Below are 22,320 nucleotides of genomic sequence, written 5' to 3' on the forward strand. Positions count from 1 at the left end.
AACCTCTTTTTATCCCCTTTCTCCCCCTTCACGATTTTGGATCTCTTCTAATTTGGTTAAAGTATATTTTCCTGGGGTTGTTGCCACCCTTTTAGTATTTTACTTGCCCCTTCATATACTCTTATCTGGACAAAATGACAAAACGGAAAAATTCAACACAAAAAAAAGAACAAGAGGCAGTACCGAAGGCTAGGGACCTAATCAATACAGACATTGGTAATATGTCAGATCTAGAGTTCAGAATGACAATTCTCAAGGTTCTAGCCGGGCTCGAAAAAGGCATGGAAGATATTAGAGAAACCCTCTCGAGAGATATAAAAGCCCTTTCTGGAGAAATAAAAGAACTAAAATCTAACCAAGTTGAAATCAAAAAAGCTATTAATGAGGTGCAATCAAAAATGGAGGCTCTCACTGCTAGGATAAATGAGGCAGAAGAAAGAATTAGTGATATAGAAGACCAAATGACAGAGAATAAAGAAGCTGAGCAAAAGAGGGACAAACAGCTACTGGACCACGAGGGGAGAATTCGAGAGATAAGTGACACCATAAGACGAAACAACATTAGAATAATTGGGATTCCAGAAGAAGAAGAAAGAGAGAGGGGAGCAGAAGGTATACTGGAGAGAATTATTGGGGAGAATTTTCCTAATATGGCAAAGGGAACGAGCATCAAAATTCAGGAGGTTCAGAGAACGCCCCTCAAAATCAATAAGAATAGGCCCACACCCCGTCACCTAATAGTAAAATTTACAAGTCTCAGTGACAAAGAGAAAATCCTGAAAGCAGCCCGGGAAAAGAAGTCTGTAACATACAATGGTAAAAATATTAGATTGGCAGCTGACTTATCCACAGAGACCTGGCAGGCCAGAAAGAGCTGGCATGATATTTTCAGAGCACTAAACGAGAAAAACATGCAGCCAAGAATACTATATCCAGCTAGGCTATCATTGAAAATAGAAGGAGAGATTAAAAGCTTCCAGGACAAACAACAACTGAAAGAATTTGCAAACACCAAACCAGCTCTACAGGAAATATTGAAAGGGGTCCTCTAAGCAAAGAGAGAGCCTACAAGTGGTAGATCAGAAAGGAACAGAGACCATATACAGTAACAGTCAACTTACAGGCAATACAATGGCACTAATTTCATATCTCTCAATAGTTACCCTGAATGTTAATGGGCTAAATGCCCCTGTCAAAAGACACAGGGTATCAGAATGGATAAAAAAACAAAACCCATCTATATGTTGCCTCCAAGAAACTCATTTTAAGCCCGAAGACACCTCCAGATTTAAAGTGAGGGGGTGGAAAAGAATTTACCATGCTAATGGACATCAGAAGAAAGCAGGAGTGGCAATCCTTATATCAGATCAATTATATTTTAAGCCAAAGACTATAATAAGAGATGAGGAAGGACACTATATCATACTCAAAGGGTCTGTCCAACAAGAAGATTTAACAATTTTAAATATCTATGCCCCCAATGTGGGAGCAGCCAACTATATAAACCAATTAATAACAAAATCAAAGAAACACATCAACAATAATACAATAATAGTAGGGGACTTTAACACTCCCCTCACTGAAATGGACAGATCATCCAAGCAAAAGATCAGCAAGGAAATAAAGGCCTTAAACGACACACTGGACCAGATGGACATCACAGATATATTCAGAATATTTCATCCCAAAGCAACAGAATACACATTCTTCTCTAGTGCACATGGAACATTCTCCAGAATAGATCACATCCTCGGTCCTAAATCAGGACTCAACCGGTATCAAAAGATTGGGATCATTCCCTGCATATTTTCAGACCACAATGCTCTAAAGCTAGAACTCAACCACAAAAGGAAGTTTGGAAAGAACCCAAATACATGGAGACTAAACAGCATCCTTCTAAAGAATGAATGGATCAACCGGGAAATTAAAGAAGAATTGAAAAAAATCATGGAAACAAATGATAATGAAAATACAACGGTTCAAAATCTGTGGGACACAACAAAGGCAGTCCTGAGAGGAAAATATATAGCGGTACAAGCCTTTCTCAAGAAACAAGAAAGGTCTCAGGTACACAACCTAACCCTACACCTAAAGGAGCTGGAGAAAGAACAAGAAAGAAACCCTAAGCCCAGCAGGAGAAGAGAAATCATAAAGATCAGAGCAGAAATCAATGAAATAGAAACCAAAAAAACAATAGAACAAATCAACGAAACTAGGAGCTGGTTCTTTGAAAGAATTAATAAAATTGATAAACCCCTGGCCCGACTTATCAAAAAGAAAAGAGAAAGGACCCAAATAAATAAAATCATGAATGAAAGAGGAGAGATCACAACTAACACCAAAGAAATACAAACTATTATAAGAACGTACTATGAGCAACTCTACGCCAATAAATTTGACAATCTGGAAGAAATGGATGCATTCCTAGAAACATATAAACTACCACAACTGAACCAGGAAGAAATAGAAAGCCTGAACAGACCCATAACCAGTAAGGAGATTGAAACAGTCATTAAAAATCTCCAAACAAACAAAAGCCCAGGGCCAGACGGCTTCCCGGGGGAATTCTACCAAACATTTAAAGAAGAACTAATTCCTATTCTCCTGAAACTGTTCCAAAAAATAGAAATGGAAGGAAAACTTCCAAACTCATTTTATGAGGCCAGCATCACCTTGATCCCAAAACCAGACAAGGATCCCACCAAAAAAGAGAGCTATAGACCAATATCCTTGATGAACACAGATGCGAAAATACTCAACAAAATACTAGCCAATAGGATTCAACAGTACATTAAAAAGATTATTCACCACGACCAAGTGGGATTTATTCCAGGGCTGCAAGGTTGGTTCAACATCCGCAAATCAGTCAATGTGATACAACACATCAATAAAAGAAGGAACAAGAACCATATGATACTCTCAATAGATGCTGAAAAAGCATTTGACAAAGTACAGCATCCCTTCCTGATCAAAACTCTTCAAAGTGTAGGGATAGAGGGCACATACCTCAATATCATCAAAGCCATCTATGAAAAACCCACCACAAATATCATTCTCAATGGAGAAAAACTGAAAGCTTTTCCGCTAAGGTCAGGAACACGGCAGGGATGTCCATTATCACCACTGCTATTCAACATAGTACTAGAGGTCCTAGCCTCAGCAATCAGACAACAAAAGGAAATTAAAGGCATCCAAATCGGCAAAGAAGAAGTCAAATTATCACTCTTTGCAGATGATATGATACTATATGTGGAAAACCCAAAAGACTCCACTCCAAAACTGCTAGAACTTATACAGGAATTTAGTAAAGTGTCAGGATATAAAATCAATGCACAGAAATCAGTTGCATTTCTCTACACCAACAGCAAGACAGAAGAAAGAGAAATTAAGGAGTCAATCCCATTTACAATTGCACCCAAAACCATAAGATACCTAGGAATAAACCTAACCAAAGAGACACAGAATCTATACTCAGAAAACTATAAAGTACTCATGAAAGAAATTGAGGAAGACACAAAGAAATGGAAAAATGTTCCATGCTCCTGGATTGGAAGAATAAATATTGTGAAAATGTCTATGCTACCTAAAGCAATCTACACATTTAATGCAATTCCTATCAAAGTACCATCCATCTTTTTCAAAGAAATGGAAAAAATAATGCTAAAATTTATATGGAACCAGAAAAGACCTCGAATAGCCAAAGGGATATTGAAAAAGAAAGCCAACGTTGGTGGCATCACAATTCCGGACTTCAAGCTCTATTACAAAGCTGTCGTCATCAAGACAGCATGGTACTGGCACAAAAACAGACACATAGATCAATGGAACAGAATAGAGAGCCCAGAAATAGACCCTCAACTCTATGGTCAACTAATCTTCGACAAAGCAGGAAAGAATGTCCAATGGAAAAAAGACAGCCTCTTCAATAAATGGTGCTGGGAAAATTGGACAGCCACATGCAGAAAAATGAAATTGGACCATTTCCTTACACCACACACAAAAATAGACTCAAAATGGATGAAGGACCTCAATGTGCGAAAGGAATCCATCAAAATCCTTGAGGAGAACACAGGCAGCAACCTCTTTGACCTCTGCCGCAGCAACATCTTCCTAGGAACAACGCAAAAGGCAAGGGAAGCAAGGGCAAAAATGAACTATTGGGATTTCATCAAGATCAAAAGCTTTTGCACAGCAAAGGAAACAGTTAACAAAATCAAAATACAACTGACAGAATGGGAGAAGATATTTGCAAACAACATATCAGATAAAGGACTAGTGTCCAGAATCTATAAAGAACTTAGCAAACTCAACACCCAAAGAACAAATAATCCAATCAAGAAATGGGCAGAGGACATGAACAGACATTTCTGCAAAGAAGACATCCAGATGGCCAACAGACACATGAAAAAGTGCTCCATATCACTCGGCATCAGGGAAATACAAATCAAAACCACAATGAGATATCACCTCACACCAGTCAGAATGGCTAAAATAAACAAGTCAGGAAATGACAGATGTTGGCGAGGATGCGGAGAAAGGGGAACCCTCCTACACTGTTGGTGGGAATGCAAGCTGGTGCAGCCACTCTGGAAAACAGCATGGAGGTTCCTCAAAATGTTGAAAATAGAACTGCCCTATGACCCAGCAATTGCACTATTGGGTATTTACCCTAAGGATACAAACATAGTGATCCAAAGGGGCACATGCACCCGAATGTTTATAGCAGCAATGTCCACAATAGCCAAACTATGGAAAGCACCTAGATGTCCATCAACAGATGAATGGATCAAGAAGATGTGGTATATATACACAATGGAATACTATGCAGCCATCAAAAGAAATGAAATCTTGCCATTTGTGACAACATGGATGGAACTAGAGCGTATCATGCTTAGCGAAATAAGTCAAGCAGAGAAAGACAACTATCATATGATCTCCCTGATATGAGGAAGTGGTGATGCAACATGGGGGCTTAAGTGGGTAGGAGAAGAATAAATGAAACAAGATGGGATTGGGAGGGAGACAAACCATAAGTGACTAAGTGACTCTTAATCTCACAAAACAAACTGAGGGTTGCTGGGGGGAGGGGGTTTGGGAGAAGGGGGTGGGATTATGGACATTGGGGAGGGTATGTGCTTTGGTGAGTGCTGTGAAGTGTGTAAACCTGGTGATTCACAGACCTGTACCCCTGGGGATAAAAATATATGTTTATAAAAAATAAAAAATTAATTAAATAAATAAATAAATAAATAAATAAAATCTTTAAAAAAAAAATAAAAGAAATTACGAGGAGAAAGAAATAAATGCAACAGATAGAAAATCAGTAAAGGTACTACAGAGGATTTCAACAACACTATCAACCTATACCTAAGTGACATTTATGGAACTCTCCATCCAACAATAGCCGAATACAGTCTTTTCAAGTGCACACCAAACATTTACTAAGATAGACCACACATTTTGGGTCACAAACCTACTCTTAATAAATTTTAAAGGACTCAAGTCATAAAAAGTATATTCTCTGAACACAATGGAATGAAATTAGAAATCAGTAACAAAAAGATCTCTGGAAGATCCTCATAATACCTGAAAACTAAATAACATATTTCTAAATAAACCATAAATCAAAAGGAAAATTAGAAAGGAATTCAAACTGAAGTCAGAATAAATAAGATTGGCAAGTGAAAACTTTTAAGCTGGGCCTATGATGGTTCATTATACTTTTGTGTAGTTTGAAAACTACCAAACAGGGGCACCTGGGGTGGCTTTGTTGATTAAATGTCAGGCTCTTGATTTAGGCTCAGGTCATGACTTCAGGGTCATGAATTCAAGTCCCGCCTCAAGTTCTGCACTGGGCATGGAGCCTGCTGAAGATTCTCTCTCTCCCTCTTCCCCTTCCTCCATACCCCGTGCCCCCACTTTCTTTTTTTTTTTTTTTTTAAAAGATTTTATTTATTTATTTGACAGAGAGAAATCACAAGTAGACGGAGAGGCAGGCAGAGAGAGAGAGAGGAGGAAGCAGGCTCCCTGCTGAGCAGAGAGCCTGATGCGGGACTCAATCCCAGGACCCTGAGATCATGACCTGAGCCGAAGGCAGCGGCTTAACCCACTGAGCCACCCAGGCGCCCCCCCAACTCTTTCTTTAAAAAAAAAAAAAGAAAGAAAGAAAAAAGAATGCTGCTGTGTCAGAAATAACACAATATCATCTCCTATTTAAATTAACAAGTCTCAAATCCATTCTTCCTCAATTTAACCACTGTTGGGAAGTATCTCTCTCAATTAACTGCACATATTCCTTGCTCCCAATCTACAGAAAACTGTTTTGCTACCTCCATTATTTGAGAAAGCTTAACTAGGAAAAAGAAAACAAAGATTCCTATGTCCTGAAAAAATAAAGGCATTTAGAGAAACAAAGAGGAAACATCTACTCACCTTGGACTTTGCTTTTGAATGTACGACAGCCATTTTTTCCTTCTCTGGATTCTACTCTCAGGAAAAGAAAATGGAATCATAAGATAGTACACCTTTCTTAGGATATACTCTAAATTAGAACACATGTTCTTACCCACCTAGCCCCCCAAACTATCCCTCATTTACCCTGGAGGAAAGTTAGAGAGTAGAACAATTCTGTATTCTGTTTTAGATAGAAGGTCCAAGACTCCAGCTGTCTTGGGCCAGAATTTACTGCTGGATTCAAAATTGTCCACTGGAGACAGAGCACTACCAGTTCTAAAGTATGTGACTGACTCCTCTGACACATTCTCTAGAAGTATTCCTACTCCCCATTATATTTCCATATAGCCTGTTTTGAAGGTGCAATCAGCTCTAATCTTGTCAAGAACAGGTCTGTGACTTAAAAATAGCTGTCTTCATTCAGGGTCTCAAATTCCTGACATCTTTCCTTCCTATCACTTTTCTGCATTCAACATTCTTAAGACTGTAAGGTGAGAGGACACCTGGAAGCCAAAAGGAAACCTACATCTACAATCCCAGTGTGAACTAAGAACCAACACAGGCCATGTGTATAGGCCATGTGTGAAGAGGGATTACTGAGGTCAGAAGAGAAAGATGTCAAGTTCTGTAAGGACAAAGCCAAAGGGACTCAAGACACATTGGCAGACTCAGTCCCATAATGAACCCCCAAAATACAAAAACCCAATTTTATCTCTGTACCTCACTAAACTCCCATAAGATCACAGACTATAAAATATACAAATTGACTAGACAAAGTCACACACACTTCCGTGGCCACACAGCCAGAGTCACAATCGCCAAATTAATATTACATCCTCAGACCACCTCTTATATTAAACAAAATCCAATCATAAACAGAGCATACACACAAGGGCTCAAGCACATCCAAGCACCCTGTCAGGGATACACCAGGCCAAAAACAGCATTTCACAGCAGCACTTTTACTATCTTCATACAGTCATGAAAGCGACACACTCACAGTCCCAAGAGTCACACATATGGCATACACACAGGCATCCAATCAGACAGAAAAATGCAACTCAAAGAAATAAGTGGGCACAAATACCGGGTCACAGCAACACTCTCATAACATCTTAAAGTCACAAACTTCAGTGATACACACAACACACAGTCGCATACACAACCTCAAAGTGACCCAAGTACATCCAAAAATCCTGTCACAAGAGCACTGTCGCACAGCTCACAGACACAAGCAAACCCCCGGTCACATACGAGGTACACACACAATCACCGTCACATAGGCACATTCCCAGTCAGTTAAGCACGCGGTCACAAACACATTGTCACAGCAGTACTACTACACCCTCAGAGTCACGACTCACCCTCACACAAACGCTTACACACAAAACCACAGTCGCACACGTTCATTCGCCTACATCAGTAACAGGCAGGCTGGCTCACAGCACAAAACGGCTGGAGACCAACATACACGCAATCCCAGCGACGCTTCCGCCACGGCATTCCGGACATCCTCACCTCGACAGAAGGTGCGGTTCAGGATCCAGGATCTGGCGCCCGGGGTCCAAGCCCAATTTGGGGTTCGCCCGCCCAGCCGGAGCCGAGCCAAGCTCCTCCACAGACGCTGCCCTCCCCACGCGAGGTCCCCAAATCGCGCGAACAAACGGAAATGAAGCCGCACTGGGGACGCGGTGCCTCTGGGAAATGTAGTCCAACGCCCGGAAGGTGGTAGCCTGGCGGGCCAGGGCGCTGAGATGCCCAGTTTTCTAAACCTCCGCGAGGTTCTTGGACTCGGCGGCTAAAACGCGCTCGCGCAACGGCAGCGCCGCTGGTATTTCTGGGAGTGCCCGCCTGCGCTCAGTGCGCAGGCGTCAGGCGTAAGCTGCTGGGGCGGTTAGGGTCTGAGACCGCAGTTGCGGAGTCACTCCCGGTTCTCTACAGATCTGGAGAAGGTGGGACGGACCCTCAGGCCGGCATGTGCGGAGGAGGAGCTGGGGCTGAGGCAGGGACTAGCCGGAGCCTCGGACTCGCAGAGACCTCCTCCCTGCCTGGCCAGGCCCTTTTTGTGTGTGAGATAACGCGAGACGGTTACAGGCTGACTGGGAGGCCCTCGGCGGCTGTGTGTGTGGTTGTATTTCCGTATTTCTGAGGGCGATTCTACCTGCCGTTGGGTGTGAGGTGGCTCGTACTGGAAGCTGACTGGTAATGACATAACTGGGATTTTCTGACGGAGGAAGGGACCTCTGCCGTTGCGGTTTGTTCTGTGTTCATAATTGAGGGTGGTTGCGTGACTGGTGATGACTAGTGACGATTTGTGTTATGCAGATGTGCTCTTCTCGTGCCTCTATTTCGATGTCTGTAGAAGTTTGACTCCAGGAGAGAGGGAGGTCCTCCTGGTGGATGGTCAAGTTGTTTCTTTCTTGGACACTAATTTGATTGGGGGGGGGTAATCAATTTATCTGGCAAATAATTTATTTTTTAAAATATTTTATTTATTTGCTAGAGAGCACAAGTAGGCAGAGAAGCAGGCAAGGGAGAGGAGAAGCAGGCTCCTCACTGAGCAAGGAGCCCAACATGGGGCTCAGTCCCAGGAATCAGTACCAGAGCCGAAGGCAGACACTTAAGTGACTGAGCCACCCAGGCGTCCATATCTGGCAAATAATTTAGACATGGTTTTAATTTTCTTTTTTTTTTCCTAAATATTTTATTTTCAATTCACTTGACACAGAGAGAGACCACAAGTAGGCAGAGCAGCAGGCAGAGAGAGGGGGAAGCAGGCTCCCCTCAGAGAGCAGAGAGCCCAATGCAGGGCTGGACCCCAGGACCCTGAGATCATGACCTGAGCTGAAGGCTGAGGCCTAACCCACTGAGCCACCCAGGCACCCCTTAGACATGAGTTTTCTGTTGGATCAAGTATACATGTTATGGGGAAGAATGCAAAATCAACAGTTTTGTTTGTTTTCAAGAAACATGATTTCAAAGTCAGGCCTAGCTTAACTCCTTTTTCCTCTGGTACAGCCGGGCAAAGCAGGCACCCATTGTATCATGGGAGCGTTACTAGGTAAGGTTGAAAGGCCATTTACTAATAAAATAGTTAAATAACTTTATACACGAGAAGATTTTACCTTGGCTAATGGAGAGAAAATAAAGCTCTTGGTTTTAGCTCAGGTCACGATCTCATGGGTTATGGGCTGGAGACCTGTATCAGGCTCCAGGAGAGTCAGCTTGAGGATTCTCTCCCTCTGCCCCTCCCCCACACAGGCACAGGTGCATGTGTGTACTCTTTCTTTAAAATAAGTAAAGCTTTAAAAAAATAAAATCTTCTCTATACCACGGTCATAATTTTAGTTTTCTATATTCTTAAAGTTTTGCCTTACACTTTTTTTTTTGTCATAAAACTTCTTAGAATCCATCTCTTTCTATAAGACAAAAGAGGGGTGTAATTTTTTGTGTGTGCACACACCAGTTGTCTCACATTATGAAAAGGCTATCCTTTCCCCTCTTAGCAAGAGTCATAAATTAAGTTGTCATATATATATATATATATATATATATATATATGGAACTGGGTGCCACCCAGGTGCCCTTAAAAATAATTTGTCTTTTGCACTTATTATATATAGTATACTTTTTTAAATGTATGCACTAAAGTTTGTAAATTTTTTGTCTAGGTCCTCTATAATCATACTTGTTTTTGTCTCTTAAGTTATTGAAAGAAATATGTGATATCTCCCACTATGGCTGTAATGTTATTTTTCCTTGTAGTTTCAGTAATTTTGGCTTAAATGTATGTATTTTTAGTAACACATAAGTTTAGATTTATATAAATTACTGGAGATTTAAATATTTCATTTTGTGCTGATCTTTTTATAATGCTTTTTTTAAAGATTTTATTTATTTATTTGACAGAGAGAAATCACAAGTAGACAGAGAGGCAGGCAGAGAGAGAGAGAGGGAAGCAGGCTCCCTGCTGAGCAGAGAGCCCGATGCGGAACTTGATCCCAGGACCCTGAGATCATAACCTGAGCTGAAGGCAGTGGCTTAACCCACTGAGCCACCCAAGCGCCCCAATATAATGCTTTTAATTAAAGTCTGTTTTACACAATATTAATATAGCTACATCAACTTTCTTCTGATTAGTATTTTGACTGACGTTTTTTCTGCTTCCTCATTTTCAGCCTTTCTGTATAATTATTTTAATGTGTATCTTGACAATAGCATATAATTAGATTTTATTTATCCAGTCATTTAATGACATATTTGTATTTATTTCTACCATTTTATCACATTACTATATATGTTATATGTAATTTTTTAATGTTTTCATTCCCCTCCCCCCCATTATTCCTTCTTTAAATTGTTCTCCTCCCATTTTTTAAATTTATTTATTTTTAAAGATTTTATTTTATTTTATTTTATTTTTTTAAAGATTTTATTCATTTATTTGACAGAGAGAAATCACAAGTAGTCGGAGAGGCAGGCAGAGAGAGAGAGAGGGAAGCAGGCTCCCTGCTGAGCAGAGAGCCCGATGCGGAACTCGATCCCAGGACCCTGAGATCATGACCTGAGCCGAAGGCAGCGGCTTAACCCACTGAGCCACCCAGGCGCCCCAAAGATTTTATTTATTTATTTGACAGAGAGAAATCACAAGTAAGCAGAGAGGCAGGCAGAGGAGGAAGCAGGCTCCCCGCAGAGCAGAGAGCCTGATGCGGGGCTCGATCCCAGGACCCTGGGATCATGAGCTGAGCCGAACAAAGGCAGAGGCTTTAACCCACTGAGCCACCCAGGTGCCCCTCCTCTCCCATTTTTTATGTCCTCCTCTTTTGGAAGGTATATATTCTGTTTGCATTATTTCAGTGACTTTGCGAAATCTTTAATTTAGCAGGACATACTTATCAAAGTCTAAACTTACAATTTTTCCTGCCCAGTAGTATAATGATGTTAGAATACACTGATCATTGCTTCTACCAAGTTATATGCTATCATTGTGGTATATTTTAGTTATATGTGTGTGTATCCATGCACACATGTGCATATATGCATGTGAGTGTACTTTTATTTCCATTTATCTTATACTGAACTGATTCCTAGGCCACAAGTTTTTGTTTCTTCTAAGATATCTTTTTCTTCTGTGCAACCTCCTCTTCTGGTTTAGGAACAATCTCCTCTTTCAGTAAGGATCATCTCAATGTGGCAGGGAGAACTCATGTATAGATTAATCCAAATACGAGCTCTATAAGTTCTGCACTGCATCTTGGGGACTTTCTTCACCTGGATGTGCTTAATGACCAGAGAAGCTACATTTATATCCTTAAGTCCAACATTATTCTCTGCATTTTTAAGCATGTGCAATAATTCAGTACTCTTTTTAGGCCACAAAACCTGTGTCCAACCCCACTGTTTGGCCTAGGTACACCTACCAATTCCACCATTGTTGTGACAGAATGGCACATGTTGCTTCTGTAAAGTTACATCCTCTAGAGACTTGGTGGCTTTGCAGATATGCATACCCTTGATGGCAGTTTCACCAGTGTTCTTAACGTCAACACAAAGATTTGAACTTTTTTTTTTTTTTAAGATTTTATTTATTTATTTGACAGAGAGTGAGAGAAGGAACACAAGCAGGGGGAGCAGGAGAAGGAAAAGCAGGCTCCCTGCTGAGCAGGGAGCCCAATGCAGGGCTTGATCCCTGGAGTCTGAAATCATGACCTGAGCTAAAGGCAGACACTTAACAACTGAACCACCCAAGCACCCCAAAGATTTGAGCTTTCAATTTGCATGATTTTATGGGGTTTTCTGGGTCAATTGAATAGGTAGCTATTTTCAGAGATCACTTCAGGCCACTTACAGGAAGAGGACGAAAAATCCCCTCATTCTTAGAAGAGATTTTCACTGAATACAGAATTATGGGTTGATAGTTTTTTTGTTTTTTTTTTAATTTTCACCAACATTTTCTTAGGAAAATTTCCATAGAAAACTATAAGAATTACACAATGAATACCATGTATTTACCACCTAGATACTACAATTAATACTTTGCTATATTTGCTTTATCATCTAGTTAGCTATCTCTCCAGCCTGGTTTTCATCCACAAATTGGTCCATTTTTTAAAAATGTATTTCAGAGTAAGTTGCAGACATCAGTATATTTCACTCCTAAACACTTTAGCATGCATATTACTAGCTAAAGTTCAACATTCTGTTGCAGTTTTTAAGGTAAGATTTATAATGAACCACACTTACCTTAAATTTATCATTTGAAGAATGTTGACAAATTAATACATTTGTGCAAACCAAAATCCTATCAAAGTAAAATATCATCACAGCAGAAAGTTCCCTCAGGCCCCTTCCCAGTCAGTTCCCCAGTATAACATTGTTAAAATTCATCCATGTTGTGATATGTGTGTGTATTTACTATATATCTAAATAGTTCTTATTACAGAGTTGGATTCCATTGTATGGCTATATCAGAGTTTCTTTATCCCTTCTTCTCTTGATGGGCTTCTGGGATATTTCCAGGTGTTTTGCTATTATAATGCAGTTATAAACATTCTTGGATGTGTCTTTTATGAAGGTATTTTTTCATATCTTTTGGATAAACAACTAGGAGAAGAATTGTTTGGACATGGTATATAGATATAAGTTCAGTTTTATAAGTTTCTGCCAGAACTTTATCCAAAATAGTTGTACCATTTTACACTCCCAGCAACAATGTATGAGAGTTCGTTTCCCTACATTTTCACCAACATTTAGTGCTGTCATTCTGGATATGTATCTCATATCCAGATGGTGTTCTATAATGTGTCATAGTGGTTTTAATTGGCATTTCCCTAATGACTACTGATGTTGACCACTTTTTTTGCGCTTATTAGCCATTTGAACATTTCCTCTGCTCAAATTTTCTGTCCATTTTTAATTGATCATATTTTCATTGTTGAGTTATATAAATTCTAATATATCCTAGACATCAGTCCTCTGTCAGACAAATTCTTTGTGAATATTTTTCCTAGCATTTGGATTTCCTGGTCATTTTTTAATAGTGTCTTCTGATGAGCAAAAGCCTTTTTAAATAAAGTTTAACTTACTAGTTTTTTTCTTTTCTAGTTACTGCTGTGAATTAAGAAACTTGTCTGCTGCCAAGTTTGAAAAATATTTAAAGAGTTGCCTATGTTTTTTCCTGAAAGCTTTGTAATGGCAGTTTTTTATATTAGGAGTAGGACTTATTTTTTTTTAATTTTTTTAAGATTTTATTTATTTATTTGACAGAGATCACAAGTAGGCAGAGAGAAAGGAGGAAGCAGGCTCCCTGCTGAGTAGAGAGCCTGATGCAGGGCTTGATCCCAGGACACTGGGATCATGACCTGAGCCAAAGGCAGAGGCTTTAACCCACTGAGCCACCCAGGCGCCCCAGGAGTAGGACTTACTTTGAAATAATTTTTGTTCATGGTGTCAGGTAGGGGTTGAGATTCTTTTTTTGTTGTTGTTTGTTTCCTATATAGATACCAAATTATTTCAATACCATTTCTTTACAAATGGTATTTTCAACAGTAGAAGTCTTTGGAACTTCGTTGAAAATTAAATGACCATTATATTAGTCTTCCCCTGCTGCTGTGACCAATTCCCACAAATTTTGTGACGTGGGAAAAAAAAACCCACAAATTTATTATCTTAAGAGTTCCATAGGTCACAAGTCCAGAATGGGTCTCACCACACTAAAATCAAATTATCAGCAGAGCTGTATTATTTTCTGGAGGCTTTGGGGAGAATCTGTTTCCTGCTTATTTGGGTTACTGGCAAAATTTAGTTACTTATATCTGTAGATCTGAGCTCTTCATTTGTTCGCTATAAGCTGAGAACTGTCACCAGCTCATGGCCCCCTCCCTCCATCTTTAAAGCCAGCAACAGTGGGTTTCGTCCCTTTCACATCACATCCCTCTGACCTAGATGGGAAAGAATCTTTACTTTTCTTTTTCTTCCTAACAATTTAATCCTAAAGCCATTTGGCAGAACTGAGCATGGTAGGCATACACCTCAGTAAAGCCATGATGGCCATAGAGAACTGTGTGAGGGCTTGAGCATGGTGAAGGGTATCTGTCCAGGGAGAGTATGGCAGTGGCAATGAGATTTTTATTATCTCCAGGAAGATTAATCAAATATATTTTATATACACAGAACTATATATTTAAGGATAATAAAATGAACATTTCTTCCATCAGCGAAGGGTTACACATATGAAAAGGGATACAACTAGAATGAGCTCAGTGATTTTAGAATTATACTCATGCAAACTTATTTTCATTATATATAGATATAAAAGTAAGTATAGATATAAATATGTGTATGCACTCTGTGTGTGTTTATATTCATTAGCTTTGTCCACTTAGCGGGCCTGGGAACAGTGGCTCTGCAGTAGCAATAAGCATGCTGGTACCCAGATCATGGCCTCCAAATACTCATTAATAGAAACCAGGGCTCTTTCAAGAAATGATTGATTTCAGTCTTAGGGCAGAGCAAATAGAAAATGAACCTAGAACATCTTTTATGTTAAAGTGAGGACACATTCACTTATCAGGAATGATAGGGACTGGTTATTAAAAGGCTACAGAGGGGCACCTGGGTGGCTCATTTGGTTAAGTATCTGACTCTTGAGGCACCTGGGTGGCTCAGTCATTAAGCATCTGTCTTTGGCTCAGGTCATGATCTCGGGGTTCTGTGATCGAGCCCATGTGGGCTGCCTGCTTGGCGGGAGGCCAGCTTCTCCCTCTCCCACTCTCCCTGCTTGTTCCCTCTCTCACTGTCAAATAAATAAATAAAATCTAAAAGAAAGAAAGAAAATTGGAAAAAAAAAAAAAAAGAAGCATCTGACTTGATTTCAGCTAAGGTCTGCTCTCAAGGTCCTTGGATCAAGCACTGTGCTGGGTATGGGGTCTTTTGGAGATTCTCCCTCCCCCTTGCTCATGCTTATTCTAACAAAGAAACTCTTAAAAAAAAAAAAAAAGGCCATAGAGGCTTGATTGAAGAGGTTTCCACGTGCCAAATCTGAGACAAACCTAATATTAATATAAATAACAGTAATATAAACTTTGAATGAAATAGATGACATGTCCGTGTTGATACAAATTAATCAACTGAAATTTTGCTGAAGGATGGGATGTTTATATCGTCTCAGAATATCCCCTCCCATAAAATCCTTAATAATTACAAAGGGAAAAAGACTAATTTTACAGTGGAGAAGGCTGGCAGATATGCCTTATTAACTGATTAAAAGAATAGCACCAGTAATGGGTCATCATGTGCCTCCTGATATGCCCTGAGAAGAACGCACCATCAGTTCTGTTGGCAACCTTCCAAAATGCATAACCTGCTTATGCGGAAACATCAAAGAAAACCAAATTGGAGACATTTTCCAAAGACTGACTTACAATCATCAAAAGTGTCAAGATATAAAAGTCAAAGCAAGACAAAAACTTTCAGACTAAAGGAGATTAAAGAGACATGACATTTCAACACTGTGTGATTCTGAACTGGATTCTTTAGTGCAAATGACATTGGCACACTTGGTAAAACCTGGATGGGATCTAATGTATTAATGTTAATTTCTTTTTTTAAGATTTGCATGAGCAGGGGAGTGGCAGAGGGGGACAGAGAAGCAGACTCCTGGCTGAGCCAGGAGCCCGACTCAGGGCTTGATACCAGGACCTCAGGATCATGACCTAAACTAAAGGCAGACATTTAACCAACTGAGCCACCCAGGTGCCCTTTAATGTTAACTTCTTGATTCTGATTCTGTATTTCGGTTATATGTATACATGATTCTATATTTTGGGACATGTCTTTGTTTGTAGGAAATACCCAGCACCTTCAGGGTAATGTGGCATTAAGTCAGCAATTTACTTTCATATGGTTCAGGGGGGAAAAGTTCTTTGCACCAAATTTGCAACTTTTCTCTAAGTTTGAGATTGGATGAGAAAAAAAAGTATGGGGGTGCCTGGGTGAGTCAGTTGTTAAGCGTCTGCCTTCAGCTCAGGTCGGGATCCCAGAGTCCTGGGATCGAGCCCTGCATCAGGCTTCCTGCTCAGCGGAAGCCTACTTCTCCCTTTCCCACTCCCCCTGCTTGGGTTCTCTCTCCCACTATGTCTCTGCCAAATAAATAAATAAATAAAATCCTTAAAAAAAGAAAAAGTATAGGGTGTTCTTTAAAAATACCTTGAATACTTATGAATTATACTTCTAATCTTAAAATTGTTTTTAAAATTCACAGTGAAGCTCCATAGGTTTTTGTCAGTCATGCTTGTATATATTAGTGCCTCCAAACTGTGGTTATTCTTGGCTTTTGATGAAACTTAAGATTTTTCTCCCACAGGGTACTTGACCTTATTTACTTGGAGATTTCTAGTGTTACTTGTCTGGAGCTACTAAGTAAGCTTGATTTTTCACTGCTTCTTTTCACCCATTACCCACCTTGGCCATTTCAGGTTGCTACGCTCTCCCAGGAAGAAATGATTAAGTCCAAAGTGAGTTTAAATCATGTGGGGTTTGTTGGGTTTTTTTGTTTGTTTCTACTGTTTTACTCCACACTGCAGATAAAGTAGGTCAATAATCTCAACAATAAGATGAAAAACTCTTTAAGTGGATAGAAATCAGTCAGGAAAAAATATAAATTAGTAAGATGAAGAGAAAACTGCAATTAGAATATACAGAAGAAATAATTTAGAATTAAGCTTTAAATTTGAATCTTTCAAAGGAAAAACAAATTAGTACATAAAATTTTAAAAATTCATTACATAGTTTATCTTGTCTTTCATTTATAAAGCTAATCAGTCTCAGGGGAAAATAAACAATTTTCATGGGCACAGTTAGAAACATACATACAAAGTTATCCTACTTCTCCACTATGCAAGAGGACACTTCTCCACATATGAGCCAGAAGACATCAACAGGGATATTAACTGTAGCATTTGTGGTAGAGAAGCAGTAGAAACACATTTCTGAACCTGAGTGTGGTAGATACTGAATACCTATGGGTAAGAAGGTATCTAACAAGATACTAAAGAAAAATAAGATGCTAAATAAGATACTAAGGGAAAAATGTTAGCTGAAACTCTAAGTCTTCAGAATTTAAGAGATACAAGATTTTAAAAGTTGGGGCGCTTGGATGGCTCAGTTGTTAGGTGTCTGCCTTCGGCATAGGTCATGATCCCAGGGTCATGGGATCAAGACCCGCATTGGGCTCTCTGCTTGGTGGGGAGCCTGCTTCTCCCTCTCCCACTCCCGAGGTTTGTGTTCCCTCTCGCTCTCTGTCAAATAGATAAAATATTAAAAAAAAAAAAGTTGTAAAATAGAGCACCTGATAGGATTCAAAAAGGAAGTTGCCAAAAACAAGCTACGAAACTCCCATATACCATATTCAGTACATTCAAAACATCAGGTTGTGGAGATGAGTAAAGAATTTGGGAAAACTCTGTGTGCTGAGTCTTACATCTTCCAGGAGAGAAGAGAATGCCTGCCCATCTCTCATGCTTATTGGGAGGGGGCACTATGATTGCTACAATCTGGGAACAAAGTGGATTGCTGTCTTAACTTCCTGGAGAAATCTAAGTATCATGAGAATGCTTGAACTAGTGCTGCTCTTCTATCAGCCAACAATCTCAAAGTGTATCCAGAACAAGAATGCATGAATGTTTCCCAAGGACCAGATGTGGCCCTAGGTCTATGGAAAAAAAAAAAAAAAAAGCCACTTAGAGGGGCTCCTGGGTAGCTCAGTCAGTTAGTGGTCTGCCTCAGGTCATGATCTCAGGGTCCTGAGATTGAGACCTGTCTTGGGCTCCCTACTCAATGAGAGTCTGCTTCTCCTTCTCCCCTTTGCCCCTACCCCCTGCTTATGTGTGCTCACTCTCAATAAAATCTTAAGTAAATAAGTATATGGGCTGAATTATACACACTAAATCTACAACAGGGATAGGATTGAGAAACAATGGGTCTTTAACATTTATCGTTAATGTTTCATATAGTTACTATAAAAATACAAAGCAAAGACATGTTAACATGTATTCTTTCTACATAATACATGAGTGCCTTGTCAAATTTTTTGAACTGTTCAGAAGAGTTTATCCATCCCATTCATTGCATACTAATTAGAAAGTTAAAAATTGTGTTTATAATGGAAAAGCCTAGTAACTACCTTAATTGGTGAACAAATTCAGCAATACCAATAGTAATACCAGGACAACATATTTTACTTATATAATGACATATTTAATGCTTTATGTTATGCAGAGTATACCTTTTGCTATAGTAAGTACATATCATCATATTATTACCAAAACTACTACTTCTGTATTTATTCATAAGGAAACAGATCCTAAAAGTCTGACATTCTAACAAGCCTAGATTCTAAAAATGGGAGTATCAAACAAGTTACAAGAAAGTGATGGTGGTGACTGTTCTCAGTTAAAAGATTATAAGATGAGGGCCTTGATCAGATTCTTATTTAGAAAAACATTTTATAAGCCAAGTCTTTTAAAAGGTTTTAAAATTTTTATTGCATATTTTAAAAATTGTGCATTCCAATAATTAAAATCATTTGAACAAAAAAAATGGCACTCTGATTAAATTGCATTTTACAGCTTACAGGACACCATGGACCAGCTTTGTTTAAACTCTAGATTTCACTGTCATCCCACCCAGCTTCTTCCTGCATTAACATGCAAGTTCTTTTTCTTCCCTGCCAGCCAGACTGGCAGATGGGAGAGGCAGGCACCTTCATTGTCAGTAGTTCTTTGATGTGAAAAGGGGCAGCACAGTCATTTAAACTTGATCCAACCTCTGTGCATCTTATAAAGTTGAACAGCTAAAAGAAGTGAAAAAGGTAATGCTTGTGGAATATACAGTGCATATTAGTGGCAATGCCTCATTACAATTCACCTGCTTGCTTCTCCTGTTCAATCATTTCTTTTGAAGGTAGTGGATTATTCTCTTGTATTTTTGTCTTTTTCCAATTTCAACTTACTGAATTTCTCAATCTCCACTATTATTGGGTTTGTTAGACATGGCCGCAGAGAAGTAGAGCAAGATGCACAAGCGAGCAAAGTCTGGTCTGCACAGTGGCCCCTGCTGGATCTTTTTTTCCTAAAGATCCATTTGTCAGAGAAAGAATGAGAGAGAGAGAGAGCACAAGCAGGGGGAGTAGCAGGCAGAGGGAAAAGCAGGCTCCCTACTGAGCAGGGAGCCCAATGTGGGACTGGGTTCCGGGACCCTGGGATTATGACCTGAGCAAAAGGCGGATGGTTAACCGACTGAGCTACCCAGGCGTCCCTAAGCCAGTTTTTGAGATACTTTGGGAAATTATGGAATTATTTTTAATTTTCTAATGCCATGCTATTAAAATTAAGACAATCTCATTTTTAGGTTATGCATGAAGTAATTAGGAGTGAAATGTTAATAAAAATAAAGTGTGTCAGATGTTAACTAAGTCAGTCTTGGATGTGATGGATGTTTCACTATTATTTTAGCTTTTCTGTGATTTTTAGAAATTTTCAATACAAAAAGTTGGTGGGAAAATTTAGCTAGAAAAGACTTAAAATACAAAAAAAAGATACTTAGGGGAATGTGAATAATCTTATGTAGGAAACATTCTATGGAGATATTTGATTCCATAAAAGTACAAAACAAAGGGTATATTAAAATACTAGATAGACCATAAATTGTTTTTGTAACCCACATGATAAATACCCATAAACACAAAAGAATTCTAAAAATTAAAGAAAAATACTAGAAATTGTACACTATTGACAGGTAATTTACAAAAAATTCAGATGGCCAATAAGCAAATGAAAGCATGCTCAGTCTATCCAATATTTAAATAAATTTGGATTAAAGCAATGGCATATTTCTCATTAGATTGACAAAGAGCACCAAGTACTATTAAATTGTAGGAAAATGTGCATCTCTGTTGATGCACTGTTGATGGGACTGAATGTGCTTTATCTGGAAAGTAATGTTACTATTACAATAAAACAATAAATAAAAGGGTGTTTGGGTGGCTCAGTCAGTTAAATATCCAACTCTTGATTTTGGTTCAAGTCACGACCTCAGGGTCCTGGAATGAGGCCCGCCTCAGGCTCCTGGTTCAGTGGGGAGTCGGCTTGAGGATTCTCTGCCCCTTCCCTTCTCTCTCTCTCTCAAATGAATAAATCTTCTTTAAAAATACACTATTTTTGTTCCACAAACCTGATGTAAGAATCTATCTTACAGAAATAAAAACATACCTATACAAGTATTTATGTTTAATGGTATTTATTGACAATTGTTTGAAATAGCAAGGAAGGCAAAATAACATGAATGTTCAACAGAGAAACAACTTGAACATTTAATACCTCTCCATATGTAGTATTCTGCAGCTAATAACACTAAAATGAGTAAGTTAGATTTATATGTACCTGGAAAGATGTCCATTATGTATGCTGCAGGAAAGTTGCAGACTGATGTCCATACAGTGATCCTGTTTAAATATATAAATATTCACAACCAAGGAAAAAAAAACATGTATAAACATGTACAAACATAAAAATGTACATTTAAACAAAAATCTTCAAAAGTACTCAAAAAGTACTCAAGTACTCAAAAGCTACAAAAGTACTGACTTAAGAAGTCAGATTTTCTTTTCTTTTCTTTTTTTTTAAGGTTTTATTTATTTAAGAGACAGAGAATACAAGCAAGGGACAGAGGGAAAGAGATAAGCAGACTCCACAGTGAGAAGGGAGCCCGAGGAACATGGGGCTTGATCCCAGGACAGTGGGCAGAGTCTTAACTGCGCCACCCAGGTGCCCCAGGAAGCTAGATTATATGTATATTTGATATAATTTCCTGTTTTGCAGGAAATTCATTATGTAATTTCAGAAGGGTAATTCAAATATGAAAAAAAGCTACATAAAAGTACACTTAATTTCTAACTTTTCTTTTGAGAATAAGGAAAACACTTTTAGAAGTAGAGAAAAAAGTAATGACGTAATGGCCCATTTGACAATCTTTATTCTTGTATTTGTTATAAAATTCATCTTAGAAAAGAATCTCCAATTCTAGAACTTTATTTATGGCCTAACTATATCAGTGATAAAGACATTTATTTCATTATCAGGCCTTTAAGATTTCACAAACCTGTCTTGTTTTTGTGTTTGTTTTTAATATCTCATTAAGTTGAACTAAGAATTGGGGTAGAGGGAAGAGTAAGAAGGGACTGTGAAGGAAGACTGTTACACAGAGGAATTTCCCTTAAGAGGACAAGAATGGGATTGGTTTAGAGAAAGCAACTTGCCCTTTCATAAACTCAGTTGGCCTCCAGCTATAATGTCTAGTTTCCACCTCTGTGGTTATTTTTTGTAGCTAGAGCAGCATTTACAAAAATAGTTCACATGCAAAAGATATTAATAGACATTATAAGAAGGGATTCATGGTCAAGTAAGTCTGGCATATGAGGGGTTCAAGTTTCGAGAAATACCTTTCCTAAAATATTTATTATAGCCCTGATAAAATAAAATGAACTTATTGCTCCAAAAAGTCATGTGAAATATGCCACCATTTACAAGCTGGTTTGACCACAGAATCTTTTTTTTTTTTTAAAGATTTATTTATTTGACAGAGACACAGAGAGGGAACACAAGCAGGAGGAGTGGGACAGGGAGAAGCAGGCCTCCTGCAGAGCAGGGAGCCCGTGGCGGGCCTCAATCCCAGGACTCCAGGATCAGGACCCAAGCAGAAGGCAGACGCTTAATGACTGAGCCACCCAGGCGCCCCCAGAATCTTTTTTTATAATATCATCTGAATCACATTACTTAAAAAGTACTACAGGAAATTTTAGGCTAACATATT

The 22,320-nt window shown here is 38.9% G+C and overlaps 1 protein-coding gene and 1 pseudogene across 6 annotated transcripts in view; both read right to left on the reverse strand.

Moving 5' to 3' along the window:
- LOC116579804 (zinc finger protein 420) overlaps positions 1-22,320 on the reverse strand; it is a 106,611-nt gene that overhangs the window by 47,384 nt on the left and 36,907 nt on the right. For 2 of the 6 annotated variants that reach the window (XM_032325579.1, XM_032325576.1), the window contains exons 1-2: positions 7,972-8,018; positions 6,433-6,483 (exon numbers count right to left, since the gene is read on the reverse strand). The exons of 1 other annotated variant lie outside the window; for it this stretch is intronic. Coding sequence is in view for 1 of the 5 variants with exons in the window: in XM_032325585.1 (XP_032181476.1) it covers positions 20,907-20,953 (47 nt within the window). In the remaining 4 variants the exon portion in view is untranslated. Of the gene's footprint in view, positions 1-6,432; positions 6,484-7,971; positions 8,216-18,977; positions 19,304-20,891; positions 20,954-22,320 lie in introns of those variants that run through there. 3 more of the 6 variants (XM_032325584.1, XM_032325585.1, XM_032325577.1) reach the window with 3 other exon arrangements.
- LOC116579824 lies at positions 11,220-12,071 on the reverse strand (annotated as a pseudogene).

Source organism: Mustela erminea, chromosome 19 (assembly GCF_009829155.1).
Source record: "Mustela erminea isolate mMusErm1 chromosome 19, mMusErm1.Pri, whole genome shotgun sequence".
NCBI lineage: Eukaryota > Metazoa > Chordata > Mammalia > Carnivora > Mustelidae > Mustela > Mustela erminea.